The sequence below is a fragment of the Ascaphus truei genome, chromosome 12 (genome assembly GCF_040206685.1).
Source record: "Ascaphus truei isolate aAscTru1 chromosome 12, aAscTru1.hap1, whole genome shotgun sequence".
Taxonomy (NCBI): domain Eukaryota; kingdom Metazoa; phylum Chordata; class Amphibia; order Anura; family Ascaphidae; genus Ascaphus; species Ascaphus truei.
Window position 1 is genome coordinate 24,856,552 of NC_134494.1, and position 27,987 is coordinate 24,884,538.

The following is a 27,987-nucleotide window of genomic DNA, read 5'->3' on the forward strand; positions in this document are numbered from 1 at the left end:
CGCCGTCCATGGGCGTGTCGGGGGGCGGGCCAGTGACGTCACAGAGCTGGTTCGCCCTCATTGGGCGAACCGCTCACGTGACCGGCCCTGCGCTCCCGTGAGCGCGAAATCTAAAATTTGGATAAGACCTACGCTTCCGCACGCTTGCAGAAGCGTAGGCGAGCCCCTACTAAAGCCGCTCTCATTGCGGCTGCAGGGGCTCACTGGTAAACACCAGCGCGCCTCAGCACGGGTCAGCGCCTAAGCGCTGACCATGCCCGAGGCCTAACAGAGCGACGGCGCTGGATGATGAGGGACTGAATTGGACTAGTTAGACTATTCATGACACCTGGTTTGGGGCCATAAGAGGGTTGAGTTTGTGATTGTGCACATTATGCCATTTCTGCTTTTGAGAAAGGCCTGTGTGGCCGAAACGTTAAGTCTATTGGCAATAAATTAGTTTATTGAGCAAATCCGTGGAGCCCTGATTTCCTTCCCTTCGTTATACTCTGGATTGATAGAGAATCCTGAACCAGGAGCACCGGTAGTTGTATCCCCTTTTTTGTGAGTATAATAGTGTGCATTTAAAACCAGAGACAGAACATAAACCACAGACAGAGCTCAGTGCACATCCAGTGAAACTCATACACGGTACAGTGCCTAAATATACATGTATAAATATCTATTAAATAAAATGGTCTTTTAGTTTAACATTTTTGGCCAAAATTGTTGTAAGCCCCTGAGCCACTGCACGGCAAACCACGTTTCCAGGAGTCCCTAACACTAATATAAATTCTTAATAACCTGTGCAATACCAGGAAGAATGATTTATATTGCCATGCTCAGTAGCACTCCTCTGTGACACTCATATGCTTAGATATATGTTGTGGTTATTTTGGGGGTTCAATAGGAGCTTGTTAGGTGTCCAGTATGTTTTACTATAATGGTGTGCAGCAATTTATCATTCTTCTATTAGGTACAAAACTAAACAGAAACCTCTCCTTGCAAAAAGTTGTCTGCGCCTGATCATCACCGGTCCTGACTCTGAGCAGCAGAACAGGTGCATGTGGGATAGCTCACCTACAGGGAAACGCTGAACTTAAGACAAACACAGATGATTCTATTTTTGGATGCAAACCTGCTCCATCTGCATCACATCCCAAATGAAGGAGTTGCTAACTTTTTTTTGTTGCCCATATTAGGTAGGGAGAGACTGCAGGCTATGGGGTGATTAAATCAAGTATGTTGGATTTTGGTTAAAAAACCATTGTGTCAAATCTGAAGGAATGCCTGAAAGCATGCCAGGGGTCTTGGAACGCCACCAGGAGAGAGCGATCTCACTGCATGCCAGTAACAACATTAAATTCCTGGGTCACAGAGAAGTCCATGAACAATATAACTGCTTAGAGCTTAGTCAAAGAATCCACATTATGAAATGCGATTCCATGAGGACAACTTCACTGTGCAATGCAGTGAGAGCCCAGGACATCTGCATGCGTTTCTGCACAAATCCATTGCTAATGTATTTAGCTTTAATTCCAGCGCAATAAAACAATGGCATTTTTGGTCATTACATTTTACAAACCGCTGTTTGTCCGTTTCTGGGAAATACCGAAGGCTCATTTAAAGATATTTCTGGTCAGTGACAAAGAAGCTTTTGGCTGTAAAAAAGTGGGCTGGAAATGTAACATTCTAGTTCTGACTTTTATATAGCAACTGAATTGCTTTAGGACTGCACAACCGTATTAAAACAATGTTGATTTTCATCAGCTGTTGGTCACAAGGAATAGGGTTAGATCAGGGGGTCGGCAACTCCAGTCCTCAAGGGCCAGCAACAGGTCAGATTTTTAGGATATCCCTGCTTCAGCACAGGCGGCCCAATCAGTGGCTCAGTCGAAGGCTGAGCCATCTGTGCTGAAGCAGGGGTATCCTGAAAACCTGACCTGTTGGTGGCCCTTGAGGACTAGAGCTGCCCACACATGGGCTAGATACAGTATGTCTATGTCATTATTGTATTGTATGTCTTTATTTATATAGAACCATTAATGTACATAGCGCTTCACAGTAGTAATACATGTGGTAATCAAATAAATAACAGATAATATAAATAACAGAGCATGGGAATAAGTGCTTTAGACATAAAAGTAACATTAAGGAAGAGGAGTCCCTGCCCCGAGGAGCTTACAGTCTAATTGGTAGGTAGGGAGAACGTACAGAGACAGTAGGAGTTATTATAACGTTCGTACTCAGTACCTAATTTAACTTCCTTACTACGGTACTTTATAAATAAGGTTGAAAGATGATGAAACAGCTGTTTTGCTTATCCACTTTTTTGTTTTTAAATCATCCCCCGTTAGTTTATCGCGGTGGTTTGGAGTAGTATCGAGTGGATCAGATTAACCCACAGACCCTGTTAGCTGGGCAGCGCTATTTTAGTTTTAGAACCTCACGAGTTCCTATCCACCCACAGGCCTTTGTTCATAGCTGAGCGAGGCATAAACCGTCCCTATCTGTATTCCCATGCAGGAGGTCCTACCTCTATGCAGACACTATTCCGATGTGTCTGCCCTATGACCTATGACCGCTAGAATTAGCCTGTTACTTTGTGATTTTTTTTTTTTTATATAACTTTGATTTTATTGTTTTTTTAGGTAATACAGGTACAATTATGACATCCAATATATTTCCCACAATGAAGTTGTTCAAATATTAAGTTCCAAACACCAAATACCAAAGAGTGTTGGAAAGGGGGGAAGGGGAAGACAGGAGGGAGGGGTGGGGGGACTTTGTGGTGGTTTTTATCACCATCAGTACGGCGAGTTTGTATTTGCCCCAATTATTTTGTTTAGTTTTGATCTCATTCAGAGTATCATTGGTCTATTTCCAGGGGGTGTCATTTAAATCTGATATTTAGTATCACATTAAGGTGATATCTCACTCACTAGTCTCCCTACACACCCACACTATGTACCAGCTCCTCTACGACTTGGGCGCCTCAGACAGTGCATGCAGTTGGGTTTTCCTGTCTCTCTCCCTCTGGGGAGAGGGACACTTCTCTCTCCTGTCTCTATGCAAAAATAATACAGCAGTCATTAAGAACTGGGTCTTTTCAGCGCCATTATAAGATGCGATTGTGTCAGGGTGTTTTTTTAAATGAGTTGCCATGAGAATCTATATTACTGCAATGAGTAATGCGGGTTACTTGGCAATACAATGAATGCAGGCCAACCCTATACAAATATCAGTTAAACTGTTCCCAATTTTTTTTTTGGGGGGGGTCTCCATTTGACAAAATTCTTTGTTTTTCCATGAAACACACAAAATATTTGAATGAATTACTTTTAAACATTATTAAAAAGAATAGTCTGTTTAATTATCTTATACGGTGCTTCAACAGAGTCCTACCACATGCTTCTTGCATAATTGTGCACTAACCAGAATCAGCGTTTGTTTCATGTACCCCTTGCATCTACTGCTCCCCTTCAATGTCAATATCTATCCCCACGATGTCCTTCTCTACATTCACCCACCCACTCGTGTTCTACTGCTGCAGTGAATGGTAAGCGTTATGTGGCCCTTTTAAGCCCTTAAAGGAGCAATTCATGAGCTTTTCTTTAAAATTTATTATTTTCTAACATCGGTCTGGAGCTGAACCCCTATCATTTCATCTCCGGGGACCCCCTGCTTCGCGAGACACAGACCTCCCAAGGGGGTGCCGGCATCTCGGCAAAGTTTAAAGCCACCTGGTCACCTGGGCCAATAGGAAGCAGCACTGGATGATGTCACAGCTTTCTATTGGCCCGCAGGGCATGGGAGCATTGAAAAGCGGCCATGACATGATCCCTGCTAGCCAAGCGGCTATGGCACCCCCTACAGAGGTAAGTAATCTCTGGAAGCAGGGAGTTCCCAGAGCTGACATTAATGGGGTTCAGCTATAGAGAATTCCGGCTTCAATCCAATGTTAAAAAAATAAATGTAAAAAAATGCCTACTTGCACTGCCTATTACGGGTGCACATATGGCCCTCGAAGTATGTCTGCCACTGTTGTGTTAACTGCTGAAGACAAATGTCCTTTGTTGTATACAGTATCTGAAGGAGATTCCAGTTTTTGTGTCCCACGTCCCTAGTGTATGTGCTGCCCTTAGGCAAGCACTATTAAGGAAGACCTCCCCCCACCCAAAGAAAATGAAAAGAAAAATTCCTCCCGAAAACATTTCACCCCCACCCCCCCAAATCCCACCCCTCCCCCCCAAATCCCACCCCTCCCCCCACTTAGATTGGATGCAGGGTGTCTCCGGAGCTGAACCACATTAATTTCTGCTCCGGAGACCCCTGCTTCCTGAGATACAGCTCAACCCCCTTATATCCCTGTGCTTGGGGTCCAGAGAATCACATGGCGCTATAAGCGGATCGCGTTAGAAATAATGTACTATTGTATGCATTGTACAGTAAAGTATTTAAGATACCGATAATCGTGTTGTAAAGTATTCATAAATACGAAGATTGGGAGCCACGCTTACATCGCGTTATAAGCGGATTCGCGTTGTAACGGATTGCGCTATAACGGGGTTGAGCTGTAGTTACCTCCTTGGGGGTGCCAGTATCCCCTGCTCATGTCTAGCTGTCCCATAGGAAGCTGTGACAACATAGGTGGCTTCCTATTGGCCCATGTGACTGGGGGCTTTAAACTTGAGCTGAGATACCGGCACCCCCTAAGGAGGTAAGTATCTCAGGAAACAAGGGGTCCCTGGAGCTGAAATTAATGGGGTTCAGCTCCGGAGACCCCCTGCTTCCCTCCAACATATATATAAAAAATAAATTAAAAAAGGAAAGCGGCAGTGCTGCTCTCTCCCTTTTGCTGCCCCCTGAGACCTGCCGCCCCCTGAGACCTGCCGCCCCGAGACCTGCCGCCCCTAGGCATTGCCTTACCTGCGTACCGCCTAGGGACGGGCCTGATTGTACAATGCTGGAGAGAGCATATAATTATATTTCCTCCTTGAAGTCTGAGCTATTAAATCACATTCGTCTGCTTAGATCACTTTGGTAACACCCAGCTAGACACATGTCATCGTACTGATAACCCTGCAGGGTTCTCTTGTTGTGGTAAAAATCTTAGAGCTTCAGAACTATTTGCAAGAATGAAAATGAAATCGTACAATAAACATATAGGTCATGTTGCGCCGATGTATTTTGTGATTTTACTGTTAATTAATCATTGCTATGAGTTCGCTGCATTAAGTATCCATACAACAGTCTTCCAGCTGTAAAACTAAGCCAAACATTGGAGCACATGGCAATATACTAAAAGAAATAATGAGATTATTGCAAGTGTGTGCATTGTTTGCACTAGTTTTGCCACACTTTGATCAATAGATCCCTTAATGCGTGCGAATGGAAGCGGCCATTTTAAGTTCCCATATGTGCAAAGCTTCAGCAACTGATATCTCCAGGAATCAACTACAGAATTTAAAAACAATGGCATTGCTAACAGCATTCATAATATGAAAAAGAAAAATATATATTTATTTTGTGTGGTGAGTAGATGATACTTCCAGGGTTTCATGTGTGACTTTATTAGAGTGAATATATCTATCTGCCAATGCCCCCAAAATTTGAAATGCACAAAACATTTAGCATGGTCTTGTTATATAAAATATAGTAATAAAAGTCCATATTCACGAAATGGTGCCTTGCAGGGGCAGAAGTCATATTACAGCCCATTCACGTGAAAGGGCAGGAAGGTGTCTTTGGGGATAGCACCGTTTAGTAAATATGGGCCAGAATATCACAGGCTTGTGACAGCTTTTTACAGCTTAGGTAATAGTATAATTAGTCAGCGCACGAGAAAAAGACGCCAAGGCTCTCTGTATGATTACACTGAAATGAAAACACTGACGGGCCTCGGGAATGGTATAAATCAGAGCACCGGGAGGAGATGATGCTATAAATCTCGATTGTTATGGTAACAACTAATTGAAATCCAAATACAGACTTGGCCTAAGGATTCGTGGAGACATTTTAAGACCATCATTTATTTAAATGAAATAACACGCAAAGCCATTTATCTCCAATTGGCAGAAATGCAAATGTTATGGTTTATTATAGTTTTGCAACAACAATATGGTTCATGGAAAGTTGCGTCAAATTTTTCGGAGTTCTGTATACCTTTTTTGTTACATAAAAATCTGGATTATTATTAAAATGATATTATTATTATTATTATTATTCAATATGGTGTGAAGTCACCATTTTAATCCCATTCATTTGAATGGAGTTGATTGGGGGAGACAACTACACAGCATATGGATTAGGGGCCAGGGCATTATTGTGTAATACATTTGGAGAACCAAATCTTGCCTGTGCTCGTAGGCAAGTCCATTACTGGGCAACAGGCGGCTTTGGGGGGCTTCTGCTGTGGCCCCCAACCTCTGGCCACACCTCTCTCCCTCTAACCCCAGCGCAGAGGGAGTGGAGATGTTGCTGTTGGGGTATAGTGCACAGGTAGAAGGGACATTGCAGCTGTGGATAGGAGCTTCTCCCGCTAACCGTCCCACTCCTCACCTTATTCTGGGAACTAGTGATTCGCACGATCATTGGGCAGCAGAGGGAGGAGCTATGACCCCAACAGCAACATCTCCACTCCCTGTACGAGAAGCGATCCGTGGCCTGTAGGATTCCTATGACGTGCGCGGTGGGGAGGCTTGGCTGTGACATCACGTGAGCGGTTCGTCCTCATTGGCTGAACCGAACACGTGAGCCGGCTGTTGCGGGACAAAATGTAAAAAAATGTATCTCTCAAAAAAAGCGGCCGCGCGTCACTCTTGTGCACACGCACGGTTGCGCGCTCGATGGCGTCCTCATTGAGGTATGGCCTTTTGTTTGCGTCCTGCGGACTATGGATGCGACCTTATGCAGCGCTGGGTTACATATGGCAGCTCTACCATTGTTATCTCTACACCAAGATATATACACATATACACGGTTTAAGTTCTGGTGGGTGAAAAATATATATATGTTGTATGTGATATTCTGTAGCATTTTGAACCGCTGTTAAGAATGGAACAGGGTGTGTCTTATTGCTGAGTGCTTTCACATGATCTCAGCTCCAGCACATGTTACTAAGTGGTACTGGCCACTGGGGCTTTTACAATACCAAGAATTACAAGCGCTGAGAGGTCACAAGTTGCCAGATATAAGCTGTATCGCTGGTAAACCAAACCAATTTAGATACGTACAGTCAGAGCCATGTTCGTTCCCCAAATAATCCTGTACTACCAGCCGGCGTGATGATAATTGTAATTGTTACATTCCTGCACCTCTGTGGGCTGATAACACTGCGCATTCCTGATCACAAGATTTTCTTCTCTGTTATAGAAGGATGAAAGGATACAGGAAATCCAGCCGGGCTGCTGAGAACACCTGCGCTAATTAAGTCACGGACTTAGGTACTGAGCGCCACGTCACGGTATGTACTGTATAATATCCATTACTGGCCAATGTTTAATATGCGGTTTCCTCCTCGCTGAAAAAGTTCAGCTCTATTGCAACGAATGAGTGACATTGTCTCCAGCATTGGGAAGGCAGCTGAACCTTTACAATGCCTTTAATGATGTACCTTGTACACCATTGGCCATGGCACGCCAGAGGCCCTAAGGAAGTACCAGGTATGTTTTCTAGGGGGTGATCGAGCCGTTCGCTCTGCCAGCCTGATCAAACGGGGGAAACTAATTATATATATATATATATATAATATATATCTCCCATGAGGCATATTATGTTGGCTACCACTATCCTGGTTCATAATAAGAGACTCCCATAGTTTGTACATCTGATGGTATTTGGCAGGGAAAGCTGAACGTATCCAATAACATTTCCCAAACCCACGCTGCTGAATGATTAACCCCTTTGGCACTGGAGCAAAATGTGTGGCACTAATGGGATTAAAAGCAAGTTCTGCTTATGTGTGCCATAGTCAGTAAGCTACGTGTGTTTTATGATTATTTAGCAAATATACTTGAACTGTTACAGGAATAGGCTTGTTTGCAATGTTTGCTTTTAACAGGAGATACTTTTTCAGCTGTGCTTACATAAAATTCCTGTTTGTCACATTGTGTACTATTAGAACAAATGTAAAAAAAAAAACAACAACAAAAATATTCAGTGTGTTTTTCTATCGCGTTGCACAATGAGAGTTTGAGTCCAGGGGAATAACCTGCCCCAGGTACTTAACCTTGGAAACAAAGGAATGTGCAGGAACAAACTATTCCAGCTGTTGCACAACACTCTGGAAGTGAGGTACGGCCTTGTTATCTCTACACCAAGATGCACACAAAACATGTATAGGACACGGTGTGCTGGGACGCAGTACTTGTTACAGAACAAACGAGCTATTAATAAACCAAGAGCTACGTGTAGGATAATTGCAAAAAGTGAAGTCATTTTATTATTTCAGACTCCTTATAGGACTAGAAAATGATCTTTCGAGCTGCCATATGTAACCCTGCGCTGCATAAGGTCGCGTCCATAGTCCGCACGACGCAAACAAAAGGCCATACCTCAATGAGGACGCCATCGAGCGCGCAACCGTGCGTGTGCACAAGAGTGACGCGCGGCCGCTTTTTTTTGAGATACATTTTTTACATTTTGTCCCACAACAGCCGGCTCACGTGTTCGGTTCAGCCAATGAGGACGAACCGCTCACGTGATGTGACGGCCAAGCCTCCCCACCGCGCACGTCATAGGAATCCTACAGGCCACGGATCGCTTCTCGTACAGGCACGCGCGTGACGCAATGCGCTCCGTCGTGCGTGCCTACTATATCAGAGGCCTAAGGGGTAGAGTAGGTGTCTGAACTGCAGCACTCAAACCCCCAGAATGAATATCATGTCCAATATAGCCAATGGGCTGTTAGGGGTCTTCCAGCACCGGAAGGGGTCTTACTGTAGAAGACTGCTTAGCAAATATGGGCCATGATCTCAAAACATGCCATGTACTGTACTTGTACAAATCAGTTGAACTATTCTAATTGAATTGTCAAAATATTCTATAATAATTTCTGACAGCTATTTCCAAATATATGTGAAATATTCTTCCTCAATATTAAATACCATAGTCTTGCCTTAAAGCTATATATTTCTTCCATGCATTAGGCTTTAGGGACTTATACTCATAAATCACAAGGTTTCAAGTTACATAAGACCTACAGAAGCTGAATGTGCTATGTTACTATCACTAAACTTTTTCCAATGGTATACTCTTCTGGATCTTTTTTATATTTGGTGATGGTATTCAACAAACATGTCCCATCTGCCTCCCTTTGGTTTGGTACCAAAATAAAAATCAACCACTATTGCAGGTTAACTATTAGGCGGCGGCCCCGCTGGCGCTGACCGCGCTCATGCTTGAGAGCGGTGACCAGCTCTCCTTGCATGAGTGCCGGGTGTCCTGCTTATTTCGCAAGCGTGCGGGCAAATTGAGTGCGCTGGAAAGTAAAAAAAATTGTTTACTCAAGCGCCAAGCATGAGTGAGCGTGCGTGACCACGCACGAGCGTGAGCGGGGACTTGCCTATATACATTTATGTAACTAAAAGCGGCAAGCACCGCACGCTCGGCGCTAGCGGGCCCGCAGCCTTAGGGAGACATTCAAAATAATATATATTCCAGGGTTGGATCAGTCCTTAAATAGCTACTAGCAAGATCAATAATCGTCATAATACTACAATCAGCAACTCCTTTCATGCCAGGATATTAAGACGTTTAAGAACTAACCAGGAAGCAAAACAAACTGCAACTGGTAATAATGGTCAATCATTAAGAAGAATGTCACACATCATTGCAGTGTGGGTATTTATTGAACCAGGAGGCTGGGGATATAGGGACTTCCCAGAGGCAAGGCTGGGAAAATCTCCGGGAACCAGGTAACGTTCAAATAGATAACACGAACAAAGTAGAATGCTTCTTAAATGATGAATACCGATTAGAGCGGATGATGGTAAAAACGTAAGCAAATGTGTTGAAGCAATTTAGTGTTCTTGATTTGATGGCATGTTATTATCTGTTGACTATGTCGTTGTTTTGGTAGAAGCTGCTGCTTCTGATGCTATTAGGAAATATAACTTGGTCTTACCAATAATCGTCGGCAATATCCAAACCTCCTGCTGCCATCTTCGCCTGTTAGCATAAAGGAAAAGGTCTCGCTGAAACAAAGAAAATGCATTGCTGAATTCTGAGCAGTACAACAGGTTAATTACTGCACTAAAGTAAGACTCAACAATAAAAAAAATAAAGCCTTGAGCACTCCAAAGCAAAAGAGATAAAACACAGCAAATTGTTGACGTGATTTAAAAAAAAAAAAAAGGATTTCATACATGAAGAGAGATTAAACAGACACAGAGGCACATAGAAGCACAACGTTACAGGATAACCTTCGTCAGGCAAAGAGAAATGAAAAGCAAACACATCCAACAGACCTCAGCTGTGACGTCCCTCTCAGTGTTGAAAACAAGCGCCGAACATTGTTACAACAATAAAGTGTCACAGCTGGTAATTCCATCCCAGTAAAATGAGGTGTGTTACTCACAACACAAATATGCTTATAAATAAATGTAAAAAAAAAAAGGATGATAAATGGGGAGATAATATTCCCTCTGGCTGGAGTAAAAAATGGGGGACGACACTTTGGAATCTCCTGGGGCAGCCTCGTCACAAATTTAACTCCCTTTCCTCTGATCTTTTGTGGTCCCGGCAGAAAATAAACATATCCCACTCCCCTGATCGAGGAAGTATTGCAAGGAATAGTATTTTCATTGCGCTGTAAATTGTTTCTGGTTCAAGAAAATGGACCATCGTTTACCGAAAAGAAGTGCCGTATCATGGTCCTCCATATCCCCCCCTTTCCCCCCAACATTAAAGCATTAAAAAAAATATGTCCCAACTGATATTAATCCACTTTGCAAAAGAAACATGCATGAAATATGTTAACTTGAAACTATAAGCTTCTTAAATATGATGCATGCCATGGTTGGCCCAGTATTAATTAACAGAGGGGCTGTAGCACATTACAATACCCCCTGCGTGTTGATAAAGTGCTTGCTGGATTTACTGTAGCCACGCCGAGGCAAAGTACAGTATGGGAATGGCAAATGATGATGAAATGAATAAAGTATGTGCTTTCAGGAGAAGAGAATGAGAGCAGACGTGCACGCAGAATTATCAGCGCTGATATGTTTCTGGACTTGGCACTGAAACGTCTAAATATTCCCGAAGTTGTTCGGACCGACTTGCCAATCACACAGAACCGTCATCACAGGTTGCAGGCAACAGTATAGGAGTGCAGCAAGGATAATACACAACAGCTGTTTGAGTCATGGATTCTTCTCACTTTCACCCACGGATTTGACACACAGTGGTGGAAAAGCAAGTCGCCCCACACTCACCTGTTATATTCAGAGACGGGTAACCAGTCTCGGGCATCAGGAAAGCAGAACTGCGGAATGGCTTTCAGCCGCTCCTCTGCTTCACGCATCTGCTTTGTTGGCCTTTCTAGCTGTGGGGTAGTAGGCTTCAGTTAATATTAAAGATATGTTTTATCAAATAAAAGGACGACGTTGTGTCCGAGTATCATTGCAGTGGGTCCCCATGGAGGAGAATATAACAACAGCTAAGATTTACAATACATCATAGCTACAATAACTACTGTAGCTCTACAATGTCACCGGTATTTCAGTATCCTGAACATTGTCCACAGGGAAAGTACTGTAAATGCTAGATCAAAATAATTAGTTATGTATGGTAGCAAGAATAGTAATACTTCAGAAGAAAAAAAAAGTTATCTGAACGACTGTATGTATGTTCTCTAAATGCATAACACATTTTACTGAACCCCCCACCTTACTCTCTCCTCCATGATGCCCTGCTCCTTTTTGCACACTCTCCTCCCCTCTCTTTGCACCCCACTGCCTTACTGTGCTGCTCTTCTCTGTGCACACTACACTCCCTCCTCTCCTACTCATCTCACCCATCCTCTCCTTGCTGTCTCTGTATCCCCTTCCTACTCTCCTTGCTGTCTCTCCTCCCCTCTCTGTGCACTACCTCCTGCCCCGTGTGAACGCTGCTCTCCATTCCCTCCCTCCTCATCGTCATCAATCTGTCTCCACCTCTCCTTGCTGCATCACTCTGTCTCCTCTCCCATCCTTGCTGCTTCTCCACCCCTCCTCACTGCCTCTCTCCCCTCCCCTCCTTGCTGTTTCTCCTTCCCTCCTGTTTCTCTCTCTGTCTTCTCTCTTCTGGTTGTTGCAGACATCCTTAGCTATATATATATATATATATATATATATATATATATATGTATATGTATATGTATATGTATATATATGTATATATATATGATATTTCAGAGTGTTTGTCTGTGTGGCAAGTCAGCCACTGGGTGTTGTACCTGGTAGCTATATATCTGGCACATGACATCCTAATAAGTTGCAGACATCCTTAGCCTTTTATATAAATAGAAGATATAAATGTGACTACTTGGTTTTGTGCTATCTATCTATATTATAGATGATTATATACCTTGTAATACAGATATAACCAGACTTATTGTCTCCAAAGCCACGGCTGATAAAGCTTTAAGATGTGGCTCCGGATATATTGCTGCTAAGGGGGTCCATGTTTCCTGATCGGCCCCCAGCAGTAATAATCCTCCAGCAACAGGGCAGTCTTGGTCCCGCAGCTTGCCCTGGATCCGAAAAACAGTAAGCCTGGCTACATCTGTATGTTGTGCTTCTATCAAAGCCACCAGTATAAATTACACCAAATGCCATCAAAGACAATGTCCCACTTACAACACATTTATAAATGAAACTGTGATGTTTTCTTTTCAGTGATCACATACAGACAGAGATGGCTATACAGCCTGGGGCAGGCATTAGATACTGTAGAGCAGGGGTGGCCAACTGGTGGCCAACCCACAAACAGGTCAGGTTTTCAGGATATCCCAGCTTCAGCACAGGTGACGCAGTCATTATGCCCGAGCCACTGATTGCGCCAAGCGTGCTGAAGCAGTGATATCCTGTAAACATGACCTGTTGGTGGCCCTTGAGGACTGGAGTTAGCCACTCCTGCTCTAGAGCATCCTTTATTCATGTAGGTTTAATTTACTGTATCCTATTGCTCTAATACTTAGTTCTAGATTGTTGTCATTGTACCTCTGTAAGATAGAAAAACCCAAAAGAGGTCCATTTTCTGCACAGTATATATCATTTTTTTTGTGCACAAAATACATACCTTGGGGAATTGATATGTAACTTCAGGGAAGTATGTGTTTTTGGAAGGCTTTTTCTTCATGGACACCACCACAAAATACTCAAACAGCTCCCTCTCCTGCCATTCTATCAATTCCAACTCCAGTGTGCGGTAGCTGGGGGCCCTCTTCAGCATGGACTGGATGTGGACTAGACGTTGGGTGTGCACTGAAGCAGGAGAAAGCATTAACATGTCACAAAACAGCTCCGATTATCTGTGCTGCATCTCTTGGCTTCCTTCAATAACGGTGACTTTGCTTTCTCCTGCAATAGTGCAGAGACTACCTACAATGGGTAGATTGTAGTTGCAGACTTCATAGAGAAAACAGAGGAATTACAGAAAGAAGAGTGACCTCCATAGCACTCATCAAGAAAAACTACCGCACACGCACAGAAAGGTTGAAAGTCTCAAAAGTGGCTAGTAGAAGAGAACGTCACCAAGCAGTGGAACGAACTCTCTGGGAAATATTTTAGAACAATTGATTCAGATATTTTATTATGGCAATTGAGGGGATTATTCTATATCAAGTGAAATTGTCGATCTGGCTATTTTCAGATGAAATTCCCCATCGATTTCAATGGGGAATTTTGACCGATTGGCCTCTTCGGATGATTTTGAGGTGTTATGCCATAAAACACTTTCCAGCACCGGAAGACACCTCATGGTCCATTCATTTTAATTAGTTGGACAGCATCTTATGCCATAGCACCGCTTAGCAACAATGGCTTTTTGGCCCGTAGTGTATTTACGAACACTCTCTGTTGCTGTTCTTCCACCAGGTGATGGTTGAAATGTTGATACAAATGTGTTACTAAGCAAAAGCACACAGATGGGACAACCTATGTTCTTCTCTCACCTTTGAACCGGTCGTCTGAGTCACTCTCACTCTCACTATTCTCATCTGCAAAAATAGAGGAACCATGATTTAAACAGCTAGTATCATTTAAATGGATTTAAACAACTGTGCAACATATCACCATGAAAGCCATACTTATAAAACACAACGGTGAGTCATTCTGGCTAATGACCACACAATCAAATATTCTGTGAATTTCAGTGGAAGGTGAAGATATAACCCTCGTGTTTCTCTCATACCTCCTGGTGATGCCTTAAATCCTATAATATGTTACACATACAAGGAGCTATGCATTCAAAGCTGATTTGTGGGGGGGGGGGGGAATTTTCTTGAAATTAGCAATTAAATCGGGTTAACTGGAACACATACAGGCATACCCCGCGCATTAACGTACGCAATGGGACCGGAGCATGTATGTAAAGCGAAAATGTACTTAAAGTGAAGCACTCCCTTTTTCCCACATATCGATGCATGTACTGTACTGCAATCATCACATACGTGCATAACTGATGTAAATAAGGCATGTGTAACAGGCTCTATAGTCTCCCCGCTTGTGCACAGCTTCGGTACAGGTAGGGAGCCGGTATTGCTGTTCATGACGTGCTGACAGGCGCATGCGCGAGCTGCCGTTTGCATATTGGGCGATATGTCCTTACTCGCGAGTGTACTTAAAGTGAGTGTCCTTAAACCGGGGTATGCCTGTACAGATGTAGCAAGACACTGTCCTCAGTGCCGCGGACGAACAAACAGAGAGTGTCTGCCGCAATGGAGCAGCAAGGGGTCCATGGATCTGAATGGGACCCCCGCAGTGTTAATCCTTCGGTGCCGCAACCGCCATATTACAGTGCGTGGAAGCGGCCCTGAGGACAACTGTACACACGTGTCTATTTCTGTAATAAAAGATATATATATATATATATTTATCAGTCACCACCAACTGGAAGGGTCCTCCAAACGAATCCTTGCAGTATAGGAGACGAATCAGCCACAAGATTTAACTAGCTGAGCTACAGGTGATGTAAACACAGGTCTTGGAGCCCCTGAAGACAGGCTGAACGCTGTAAGCTCCACGCATTATCAGCCTCTGGCCCCAACTTGAGCCTCTGAGAAAGTCTCCTAGTGAGACGAAACGCGTCAGGACGTCATACGTAGGCAGCGGCATTACGTCATCACGTTGGAGACCGGAACTCGGCCGGACCGTGTTTCCGCTGCCAGAGGCTGATAATGCGTGGAGCTTACAGCATTCAGCCTGTATTCGGGGGCTCCAAGACCGGAGAGTCCTGTGTTTACATCACCGGCAGCTCAGCTAGTGAAATCTTGTGGCTGATTCGTCTCCTATACTGCAAGGATTCGTTTGGAGGACCCTTCCAGTTGGTGGTGACTGATATAGTTCACAATACGCTCTTTAATATGCTACGCCTGTGAGCGAGTCTTTTTCCTTCCCTCCCCTCATATTTTAATTAAAGTGTAACAATAGTGCACTATGGGCCGTGCGCTTTCTTTTGATTTATAGAGGATATTCAATTTTGATATTGTTTATGTATATTTGTTTGTATATATATTTATATTATTGTTATGATTAGTGGCGCTACTTTTTCCCTTTGTTACACACACACACAGACACACACACAGACACACACACATATATATATATATATATATACACACACATACACACACACACACACACACAGCTCAACCCCGTTATAGTGTGATCCGCTACAACGCGGATCCACATATAACGCGGTCTGAGCGTGGCTCCCGATTTAAAAACATCTCCAAGTTTTTTTTGTTTTTTTTATCGAAATGGCATCTGCAGCTCTCTCCTCTCCCTACTTCATCAGGCTGCGTCCACGTGCACGCCGCACATCTCCAAGGTTTTTTTTTATATAACATTCAATGCTTTATTGCCAACGGACACACACACACACACCTCCCCCTACACTAATAATTTTAGCATACCATGCAGGAAACGAACCCATGACCCATCATACACTAGTAGCGATTCTTTACCTGCTGAAAGGCAGTATTGTGCAGTAAAAGTTAAGTTTGATAATAGAGTCAATGACATCACACCAACCCTATGGTGTAGCACAGGCCTGCACAACATACGGCCCGCGGGCCGCATGCAGCCCGTCTGGCCTCTCTGTGCGGCCCGCAATGACTCTGGCCGGGCGCCAGTTAATTAAATAAATTAAATTTTAAAAAAAGTTTCAAAAAATGGCGTCGATTCATCCCTCCCACACCCCACACCCCCGCCCCCGGGTTTTGCGGTGCGCGGGGGCAGCAGCAGCATGAGGAGGATGCGGCAGCCGTGTGTTTTTTTTTCTTCAATAGCAGGCTGCCGGGGAGGTCAGAGCATGCCGGGGGCGGGGCTTAGTACCGGGGAGAGAGGATGTGCTGAGCTGATCTAAGAAGTGTGTGTGTGTGTGTGTGTGTGTGTGTGTGTGTGTGTGTGTGTGTGTGTGTGTGTGTGTGTGTGTGTGTGTGTGTGTGTGTGTGTGTGAAAAACAGGCTGTGTGAAAAATGGGCTGGTGGGGGGGGGGTGGGTGTGAAAAACGGGCTGGTGGGGGGGGTGGGCTGCTGACATGTGAGGGGGGGTGGGCTGCTGACATGTGAGGGGGTGGGCTGCTGACATGTGAGGGTAGGTGGGCTGCTGACATGTGAGGGTGTGGGCTGCTGACATGTGAGGGGGGGGATGCAGACATGTGATGGGCAGGGGGGGGGAAGTGATGTGAGGTGCAGGGGGGGAGAGAGTGATGTGAGGTGCAGGGGGGGAGAGTGATGTGAGGTGCAGGGGGGGGGGAGAGAGTGATGTGAGGTGCAGGGGGGGGAGATACTGATGTGAGTTGCGGGGGGGGAGAGAGTGATGTGAGTTGCAGGGGGGAGAGAGTGATGTGAGTTGCAGGGGGGGGAGAGAGTGATGTGAGTTGCAGGGGGGGGGGAGAGAGTGATGTGAGTTGCAGGGGGAGGGTGAGAGTGATGTGAGTTGCAGGGGGAGGGTGTGATGTGAGTTGCAGGGGGGGGAGAGAGTGTCATATTGAGGGGAGGGGGAGAGTGTCATATTGAGGGGAGGGGGAAAGAGTGTCATATTGAGGGGAGGGGGAGAGTGTCATATTGAGGGGAGGGGGAGAGTGTCATATTGAGGGGAGGGGGAGAGTGTCATATTGAGGGGAGGGGGAGAGTCATATTGAGGGGAGGGGGAGAGTGTGTCATATTGAGAGGAGGGGGAGAGTGTGTCATATTGAGGGAAGGGGGAGAGTGTCATATTGAGGGGAGGGGGAGAGAGTGTCATTAAGGGAAGGGGGAGAGAGTGTCATATTGAGGGAAGAGAGACATGGGGGGGATGCTGACTTGTGGGGGGGATGCTGACATGGAATGGGCTGGGGGGATGTGGAGGGGGGTATTGTGTGTTTGATGTGAAGGGGGGTATTGTGTGTTTGATGTGGAGGGGCGTATTGTGTGGGTGAGGGGGAGAGATGGGGGTATTAGAGATAGATGGGGAGTATTGTAAAGATTGATAGTGAGGGGTTCTGGGGGAGATATGAGGATGATGATGATGATGATGAGAGGTGCTGGAGGAGAGATGATGATGATGATGATGATGATGATGATTTAACCCGTGCGGCCCAAATTTTTTTTCCTTGGAGCAGTTCGGCCCTTCTCACTTTACGAGTTGGACAGGCCTGGTGTAGCAGGTAGAGAAACGCTACTAGTGTATGAAGGGTTATGGGTTCGATTCCTGCATGGTATACCCTATCACCATTTACTGAGCCTCCATAAAACCATGAATGCCATTTTATGGAAAGTAGAACAGTTAACATACATTATTATGCAGGAAGAGCCTGGCACTGTTCCTAATCCCCAGGCCACACCCTAGCAACTTAGTTGATTTGACAAATGTACCTCGTAACGATGCGGTCTCAATATTGGACATGGAAAGCTTCTTCAGCCTCTTCTTGCCTCGCTTTGCACTATAGATAGAGTTAATCCTTTGCACCAGCTGTCAGCGAAAGATAATAAAAACAAGAATTAGGCCACAGGGTCCCAGCTAAAGCATCTCTTTCTGACGCCTACGTAGTACTGAAAACTGTCGCATAAGATGTGCCGATCCCATCATAGTGCCTCTATCAAAAACAAACATTTGCTAAATGTCCCACACTTTCCCCCTGGTGCCCCAGTTGCACTGTCCTTTATTAAATAATTCAGATGTTTTCTCCTTTAGAGAAAGATTGATGGTGGAACTCCTAATAATGTCTCCCACTGTAAGTCTCTGATCACTGCCGCCTTGGATTTCCTGCTACGTTAGGATTGCCCGATATGTGTTACATAGTAGATGAGGTTGAAAAAAGACATACATCCAACAAGTTCAACCAATGCTAAATGTAGACGAATGTGTTAATCTGCTTTTCAGAGAAGGGATGCCCTGTTCTACATTGGCAGCTCTGTTAAATTACGGAAATAGCTGTTAGACCAATGGAACATGCTCCTCGAGTGTATTTACTTTTTTTGCAGCTCTGATATAGGTCTCTAAGTGGGACAGCACCTTTAAACTGGAGTAAAAATAAATTAATTGTAATATACACTTAAAGCAAAAGAAGAAGAAAAGCATTGTCTTTTGTATGTGTAGGTACATTGTAAAGCTGATTTTAACCCCCTCCCTGCCAGGGAGGCTGCAACACATTGCAAAACAATGTGTTGCATTCCCTCCCGCTAGTAGCAAAGGAATTGAGTGTAGTCTGCTCACCGGACTATGTATGTATATATCTAAATATGTCTCAGTGTAACAGGAAGAACTCAATACACAGAGTCAAAAAATAGCCTTGTTCAGAGACTAAAAATATAACTCCAGCAATCCAGTCCTGAACTTAATGTCGCTGCCAGAACATCTTTTCTTCATGGGCAAAAGGAAACTGCAAATTGACAGCGCTTCTGGATAAAAGGTTTCCACTTCTCAACAGGTATTTGCCAGCGTATTCTCCAACAAGGAATCAGGAGGTTATCTGTTCCGAACAGACAACTACAAAACAATATTTCCTTTGTGCTTTCCTATAGATGGCCAGACATCCCAACGAAAGCTCAACGTGTCATAGACGTTACAAGGGGCTGCACACGTTTGTCAGTAGATCGGTTTATTTAGTACTTGGATCTTATTGCAGAATTGGCTGCACGTTATTTCCAGTCCAGGTGGAAACTGGGTTTCCAAACTAGTTTCCGACTTCTTGGGCACGAGGTTCCTCACAGCAAAAAGATGGCAGTCATAACAACAATGCTGATTATGAATGACCCTCTAACGCAGGAGTGGCCAACTCCAGTCTTCAACTGAGCCACTGATTGAGCCACCTGTGCTGAAGCAGGGACATCCTTAAAACTTGACCTGTTGGTGGCCCTTGAGGACTAGAGTTGGCCGCCCCTGCTCTAGTTTGTTGGAAAGCCATTTCCTCGTGAAGTAGGAAAATAGTTATTACCCTTCAAGGGGATATTTAATTACCAAATATAATGCATGCTCAATGTAACCCCGTGAGTGCAGGATGGGGTCAGCAAGATTGCAAAGCATTAATACTCATTACTGAATATTTACTTTATACAAAAATAATATAGATGTGCCATTTAAAAGTTCCTTTAGTCATAGTTTACAAATAGTTAAAGACAACAGAATGATGGTAAAACTTCAGAGTACGACTGAGGAGGCTGCACATCCTTTTGACTTCAAAGCAGCCAGAATTGTAACGATTACAAATACTTCCCCCTGTGCCACCATAACTAAGAGTTTTCAGCATTGTTGCCAGTTGAACTGCTTACCTTGGGAATTCTTCTGGGCCTCCGCGTGGACAGCAGTTCACTTTTGGTGCTCAGGCTGTCTTCATTTAGGCTTGAGGGAGAGGATGGGATGGTGAGCTGAGCCAGCAGCAGCATGTCATCGTGGCTGTGTCGCTTGGGCAGCCGCGGTACCCGATGACTTTTCCTCTCGGACGAGTTCCCGACTCGCAAGGATTGACTAGTAGTCTTTGAAGGCAGCTTCAATTAAAAAAAATAAAATAAAAAGCACATTTACATGACGTGTGACCCTATGACACTGCACCAAGGTATGTTTTCTACAAAGACTTCTCCAGCAGATTAAGTATCACAATCCCAGTACAGATATAGCAAGACCCAATGTCTCTTGCACTGCGGCCAAAAAAAACGAAAGTCTGCGGCACGAGAGACAGTGTCTGCCGCAGTCGCGCTGTGGCGGATCCATGTGTCCGTATTGGACCTCCACAGCGTTAATCCTCCGATGCTTGGTCCATGCTGGTCCCGTGACCGGAGCTGGCACCTGCGCCGTAAACAGTCTCTCTTGCTACATCTATAAATGGTTGAGTAAATTCGACTATATTTTCTACATTATGTGATGGTGACAAATTGCAAAGTACATCACTATTATTCATTCGCTTGCTGGCAGCGACTGGGCCGATGCTCGTTTTAACCCCCATGCCATCTAAATAGAGAAAAATGGTAGATTCTTACAGAACTGTGGGACCCCTGAAAATCTGACCAGACTGGTCATGATCCGAGAAGGCCATTGGTTATTGCGATGTAGAAGGAAGAAGATCAAAAGAGAATTAGGCCAGGCTGGATTGCGAGACTTAGAATAAGGTGATCAAATACAGCATTAAGCATCAGCATTTGTTGCTATTTATTCAGCAGTAGTCCAGTCACGTCTAAGTTAGTCATTAAAGCCTTGACGATTTAGTACTTTAGTAAACAGACCCCAAAGAGTCAGATAAAGAATGATGTTTAGGTCATGTGAATAAATACCGACCCAATGGTTACTGAACCAAGATAATCACGTGCTGCCATAGGCAGAGACAATGTGCTTTGCAACACAAATACTCACATGGATAACTCAGTATTCAGCATATCTGACTGGAGATCAAGCTACCCACAATATGCTTTCTCCAGTTCTCCAGACTGTCCCACATTTCTAACCATCTTTATTACTCTGCTAGTAGGAGATAGATAAAATGTGGGTAGAATATTCATACACCGTATTGTTATTATGAATTTGTTTACGGCTAGTAGCCCATTAAATCAATTATTCTGCAATGATTAAGGGACCATCTTTGGAAAGTTGGATGACTTTAGTTAATTCTTTGGAAAATTCTATTAAACCCAGCTCCGACACACGTTTGTTCTGGCACTAAAACCATTTGAAAGGAACGCAAAATTAGTATTTGAAATTTGCTTTGAAAGGCTGAATATTTTTCTTTGGAATCAGCTACAACAGGGTCTCTGAGGGGAGGCTTCTTATTGGCCAGAGGAACCTACAAGATTTGGTGGTCATTTGATTTGATGGGTTTGAGCTTTAATACTGCCAACTAAATCCATATCAAATCAAAATCAGTATGTTGGGAACCGGGGTGGGGTCCCCAGAGTAAAAACAAACACAAAAAAAAAACAGGGGAGATTTCTTAATTGCTTTGGTTTCTTTGAAATTCATGCACGATTTATTTTTTCCCTAGGCCTCCGATTAGGGGTGAGTTTCGCAATTAAGTGTTTCCTCTTCCCTTATGCCCCCCCAAAGAAATTGATGCTTTTTCTGTGCAAGCTCTTATTGAAGAATCAGGGACATCATACAAAAGGCAACAGCCCGAGAAAATCCAACCCCTCCTCCCAAGTCTCACCCCACCATTACAATTAAAAAAAAAAAAAAAAATTGGAAATAAAATAACATTCTCATAGGTGTTGGATTTTGATAACAAAAATTCCCAGTCACCTAGATTTATCCCCCCCCAAAAAACATATCACTACCACTAATCCAAGAGGGACTGCCCCTTTAAACCTGCCCTTATCTTTTAACCCTTTTGCTGCCAGAGGGGATCCTCTTGGGCACTGCATAGCAAAGGGTTTTGCAGGCTTCCTAGCAGAGAGCAGTCACGACCTACCTGGGTAGGCGTTGTGTACTTCCGGTCTTGTGGCCTCCACATCCTGTTCGACGACGGTTCCGAGGAATTGTTGGGCGACAGCTGAGACTTTCGGCCTGCGTGGCGGCCTTTCAGGTCCACATCCTCGTACGGGTTTTCCTTGGGCGAATCTCCTGGTTTGACAGGGAAAGAAAAACAGACGCAGGTTGAGGAAAAAAAAAAAAATCATGTGAACTCAACAAGAGCCGCCGCATAAGATCTCAGAAGCTTCCAGCGTGACTCATTCTGCTGTCTGCAGCTGGAACTGTTTGCAGTGCTGATCTGGCCAAGATGTGGATGATGTTTTATTTTTTTTTCTATTCCTAATGCACACACACACACATTTCACAAGACTCGTAACTGAGACTTACCAGCTGAGTAGTCTTGTAGAAATATTTGGTACAGTGTTCCTCTTAAAATACTTTGAAGAGAAGCCTGTAAAAACAACGGCGTCCAGAGTAGCTCTCTTTGCCTTCTGTCGTGAGTAGGAATAACATCACTTTCGGGCTGGAGTTCCCAAGACATCTCATGCGATCAGAGGGCAGATTACGTTTTATATATAATGGGCAGATTGAAACGACGACATGTCAGCGCTTACTGAACCTCGCTGACTGTCTGTGAGTCTCAGTGAATTGTAGCATCAGCAGTCTCCTTGATTTCCATAGGGTCTCCCTGACTTGAAGTCAGAACTTTTCAATAACATATCATTTTTTCCAGGTCCAAAACTCCCAAATCCCACGGATTGTTGTCCTTGGAGGTTAATATCTGTCGGCTGGATAGACGTATGGTAATGCAGGCACATCGCTGTTTACAGCAATGTGCTTTTGGAAACTTCTTACGGGGCAAGTAACATTAGTACAACACCAACCAGCCGAGTAACATTACTGATGCAAACGGTATTACTAGTACAGTATTTATTGTATCAAGGAGGAAACTCAAGTTGGTTTTAATGGGATATGCTCTTGCACACATCTAGCACAAGATGGATTTATTTTTGTATATTTTTTACATGTGCACAAAAGGGCGATACTTCACTTTTTTCGCAATGTTATACATGTAATAAACATGTTGATCAGTTGCTCAACTCATGGAAGCTTTTGGTGCCACAATGTAATGGATTATATGATGCAGTTGCTTTATGACTGGGGAGTGATCTTTCTGCATCGGTCCCCAAATGGTCTCTTCACAACTCCCTTAGGTCTTAAGATGTGTAACTCCCAGATCATAAGCGTTCTGTCTATATCTGTATTAACGTGAGAACATCGCACATTAAGATACTAAGCAAATAACAAAACAAATGCAAATATAAAACATATTTCATGGCAACACATGCTTATATGATGTCAGTCTTTGTTTTTTCAGCAGTTACAAAGTTAATCATTGCCTGGCATGATATGTTATCAATTGAGATGCATTAGTAATCAGCCTCTCTATGTCATTATAATAACATAGTCCGCAGCGCGGTACAATGGGGGTGCAGAGAGATGAAAATTACATAAGCAGAGTTACATACCAAAAAAAGACACACAAACAAAAACAAGGGGTAATGCAGACCAATGCATATTTACCTAAATAACCTAACCCCGAAAAGTAAATGAACGCAGCAGAACATGTAGCACTGCACCATTACATTTTTATATTTTATTATTACAGGATTGAAGCGGGGGGGGACTCTCTGGAGCTGAACAGTGTTAATGTCAGCTCCAGGCACCCCCTTCTCCAGAGATATTTACCTCCGTAGGGGGGTGCTGGTATCTGCAGCCAGGGAACTGTGTCTCTAACAAAATGGTGGCGTTTAAATGTCCCGCGGACCAATAGGAACCTGTGACGTCATCCCTTGTAGCTTTCTATTAGCCCGCGTGACCTGGACATTTAAATTCGACAGAGATACCGGCACCGATCCGACGGTAAGTATCTCTGGAAGCAGGTTCTCTCGGAGCTAAAATGAACGCAGCTCCGGAAACCCCCTGCTCCAATCCTTTACTGGAAAAGAAAATCGGGTAGCACTACATGTTTTGCTGCTTTAACCAATATCACAAAATATACCTAATTTAAGAAAGAACGTAGCAGCGATTCCAAAGCTTCGGGAATCAAAGGGCGATAGCAATTTTTAGAAAAGGTCTAGACAGCCAGTTTTGTCACCGCAATCTAAATATGTCAACATTTTCTACAGATTGTAAAACTACTGGAGGATTTCACACGCAAATTACATCAACATGAAGCCAAGTCTTGTTTTGTTTTGACTGGCCATGTGGGACTTCAAGCGATCTGTTTGTGACAATACCAGTGGAGAACATACTGCAATGTGCAGCTACAGCAAAAAAAGGAGAAGACAAAACCCTACCACTATGTGAGCGCTGGAAATATTTCCCCCCAACTTAAGATCCACTGCTGGCTTTTTCCTACAGTATATTCTGCAGGACATTGAACAGAACTTGTGGTTCCCAGCTCCAGTCCACAGGGAACCCCAACAGGTCAGATCTTAAGGATATCCCTGCTCCAGCACAGGTGGGTCAATCAGCGGCTCAGTCATTGTGACTGAGCCACCTGTGCTGGAGCAGGGATATCCTTAAGTTCTGACCTGTTGGGGTTCCCTGAGGACTGGAGTTGGGAAACACTGATGTAGAGAATTGCCACGCAAAATGAGGCTAAGTCACCCAGGCCAACCACTGTAGCGTGTCACCTGACACGTAGAGATGAACCATCTGCCCGATATGCAAACAGCTTCTAAAATCTAATCTTTTAAGTGCTAGGAGAATCCCACATTTCAAAGAACTCTGTTGGGGTTTTGTTTTTTTTTAACATTTTTTTGGTAGATACAAAATACAAAAGGGGATGGTTCAAGTCTGGACTTGCAGACACCATCCTCTCCAATATAGCTGCACGGTGAGCTATTCTACAAGCAAAATGTGCAGCGTGGCAGATTCACAAAGTGGAAAGGTCACCACGACCAATATACATCAACTTGCTACGCTAACCAGTCCTCTCTGCCGCAGGGAACACTGTTGTGACAGAACATAAGTACAGAGAATACCTGTTGGGACTCATAGATATTCGTGATTCCATTATTGATCGTTGGCGTTCAAGGTCAATGATGGCAATCAGACCCATAGACCCCTTTTTTTGTTCAAATAAATCTAACGTGGATTTAGTGGCACTCCAGCACAACAGGCCACTGAATATCAGCTTCTTCCCCTATTTCCACACCATGCTAACAATCTCCCGAGTAGCGACTGGCAGGCGCGGCCAACTCCAGTCCTCAAGGGCCACCAATAGGTCAGGTTTTAAGGATATCCCGGCTTCAGCACAGGTGACTCAATCTGTGGTTCAGACGAGACTTAGCCTCCTGTGCTGAAGCCGGGATATCCTTAAAACCTGACCTGTTGTGGGCCCTTGAGGACTGGATTTGGGAAACACTGATTTACTGTACGAAATCCCTGGTTGGCCAAACTCTCTTGTTCATTAAAAGATACGAAAGCTTTCAGCAAAAATACACTCCTCGCTACTAAAAATCACTGATATGTTTGGTCTTCATTCATTTTTGCACGTTTCGTTTATTATTATTTTTTATTATTCACCCAGTTTTGCCCCGTGGATACCTATTGTTTGCACCTTGTTTCACTGCGGTTGGGAGGACCGCATGTATTGGCAGCAGCTGGTTTATGAGCCCATGAGCTGATCCCAATGAGTTACACTGGTTAACGCTCTATAGTTTCACGTTTCACTAGCACAGCGGTGCGCAAACTGTGGGGCGCGACCCCCGAGGGGGGGGCGCGAGACTGCCGGCGGGGGGGGCACGGGGTTTACAGAGGCCCGCGCTTCCCGCAGGCACTTAAATTAAGTGCAGGGGGAGCTGCAGGGCCTCTGTAAACCTTTACTTACCTAGCTCCGGCGGCTTCCTTCCTGCGTCGCAATGGGCAACGCAACGTGACGTCATAACGCCGGAGCGCAGGTAAGTGGAGGTTAGAGGGGGCGCGGGAGTGAGGGGACCCGCCGGCAAGGGGGGCGCAGGGAAAAAAGTTTGCGCCCCCCCTGCACTAGCACATGACTTATTTAATGGTATATGGGTGTGCACTTTATTTGTTTGTCACTATCATTATAACACCACCGCAGGCTCACAAGGGATTGGGATTATCCCTTCACTTAATCAAAACTTTCAGTACCAGAACCTAAATTGGTATTCCCCATAATCCATGGAGGTTCAGACCCACAAAAGATATGTACCGTAGCCCTACCCCGGCAATATAAATCTTTCAGGGTGTAAGATTTTCATTCATATTATTATTATATTGTAATTATTGTATAACTGGTATGAAACAGATGCCACACATAAATCACTCTTACAAGTAAAGAACGTTCTGTAGATTTTGTTACATTGAGTGTATCTTTGGGGTGAGAGGTGTGTCTAGATTTATAGTTGGATTACCGTTGCCTTGGGTTATCTGAGGACGGGCCAGCGAGTGACGCTTAGTTGCTATCGACAACTGATGTAATCATATTTGATCATAACTGGAGCAGTTCCTTACGTGTATATACAGTGGAAAAGGATAAGTGCGCAACCCAAAAAACACCTAATATTGTGAATCACTATATATTATATAATAGTGTACCATGTAAAACACCCTTGTAAATTTATATTGAATAAAACAAAAATTAATACAGGTGTGGCTCTACTCTAAGAGTATATATCAAACCATACATTCCGTTGGTTGTGGTGTGCTGCTAAAACAGAGAGTGGCCCAGCACTCACACAAACGGTGTATGTACATAAGAAGTTATGGCATTGTGTTAGATTGACAGGAGCTATAAGCTTATCGTGGAAGAACACATGGTGATACCATGTTCGGTCATGGTGTTGGGAGTAAGAAAGACTGACTAAGGGAATAGTCCCTGGATAAATGCTGGCAGATTTAGCTAGGAAATGAGAAGCCAGGATAACATCAGACAAAAAGGACAGACAGAACGGATTTCCCCCCAAGAGAAAGGAATTACATGCAATAACTTTGCAAAGAATATAACTTATTTGATGTCACAGCCATTTATCTACTAATTTTTAATGTAAGTAATATTTGCCGATAATAAACGTTTCTTTCGTGTGCTAAAAGCCAGAATGCGTTTATCATGCCACCGTGAGAATTCAAAGACATTTTACATACAGTAGGGGTTTTTTTTTGTTGTTGAACAAATAGGTCACATTCGTTCAAAAGAATACTCTTTCGAGCTCCTATCTTTATTGAAATTGATTTGTGGTGGGCAGTATTTTTATCTTTTCGGGAAGCCCTGTTGCTTTAATGCAGGGGCTTTCAGTACCAACATTTTTAATAAGACAAGACAGTCTGAATTACTTTTTGGCTGCGGTTCCGTTATACATATGGATCTGGTTTGTTCCTATGCATTATGGCTCCAGTTGCATTATATACTGTATGTTGCTAACAATTTCCAGAATTAAAATATACACTCTTCAGTTTCTGTCAAGTTCACTGCACAGGTATTAGATTGACTACTTTTTACGTGGTGGACACATTTCTTGTACCTAAATGATGTTGAGACAAAAGCCAAAAATGAGTCATACTAGATATAGCTTGACAAAAAAGTGTGTTAAACAGCAGATTTGATCAGGCTTCCAACAAATACTTTCAAGCTTTAGTGTCAACATAATAAAGTGGTGATTGAGCAATTGCAGACGTTGCATAAGATGTAGCTTGGCCCATGTGGCTTGGGAGTAAGGGATTTTCATGGAAATAGCAGAAAGGATCCCAAGCAATCACTTTTTTAGCCTCACTCCAGGTTTTCTGAAAACAAATCTGAACACTCCCTAAAAATTATTGATTAGCTGAACGTAAAAGAATTCCATCCTATAATAATAAATATGACCTCAGTATTTCTTTGCGCTTTCATCGCTGGCGTTGA

The 27,987-nt window shown here is 43.9% G+C and overlaps 1 protein-coding gene across 4 annotated transcripts in view; it reads right to left on the minus strand.

Annotated features, from left to right (window-relative positions):
- DENND2B (DENN domain containing 2B) overlaps positions 1-27,987 on the minus strand; it is a 249,736-nt gene that overhangs the window by 36,769 nt on the left and 184,980 nt on the right. For 3 of the 4 annotated variants that reach the window (XM_075567048.1, XM_075567050.1, XM_075567047.1), the window contains 7 exons: positions 22,060-22,211; positions 19,937-20,152; positions 18,041-18,137; positions 14,135-14,179; positions 13,261-13,445; positions 11,415-11,524; positions 10,106-10,175 (listed from right to left, as the gene is read on the minus strand). In XM_075567048.1, the coding sequence (XP_075423163.1) occupies positions 10,106-10,175; positions 11,415-11,524; positions 13,261-13,445; positions 14,135-14,179; positions 18,041-18,137; positions 19,937-20,152; positions 22,060-22,211 (875 nt within the window). Of the gene's footprint in view, positions 1-10,105; positions 10,176-11,414; positions 11,525-13,260; positions 13,446-14,134; positions 14,180-18,040; positions 18,138-19,936; positions 20,153-22,059; positions 22,212-22,448; positions 22,541-27,987 lie in introns of those variants that run through there. The other variant, XM_075567051.1, reaches the window with a different exon arrangement.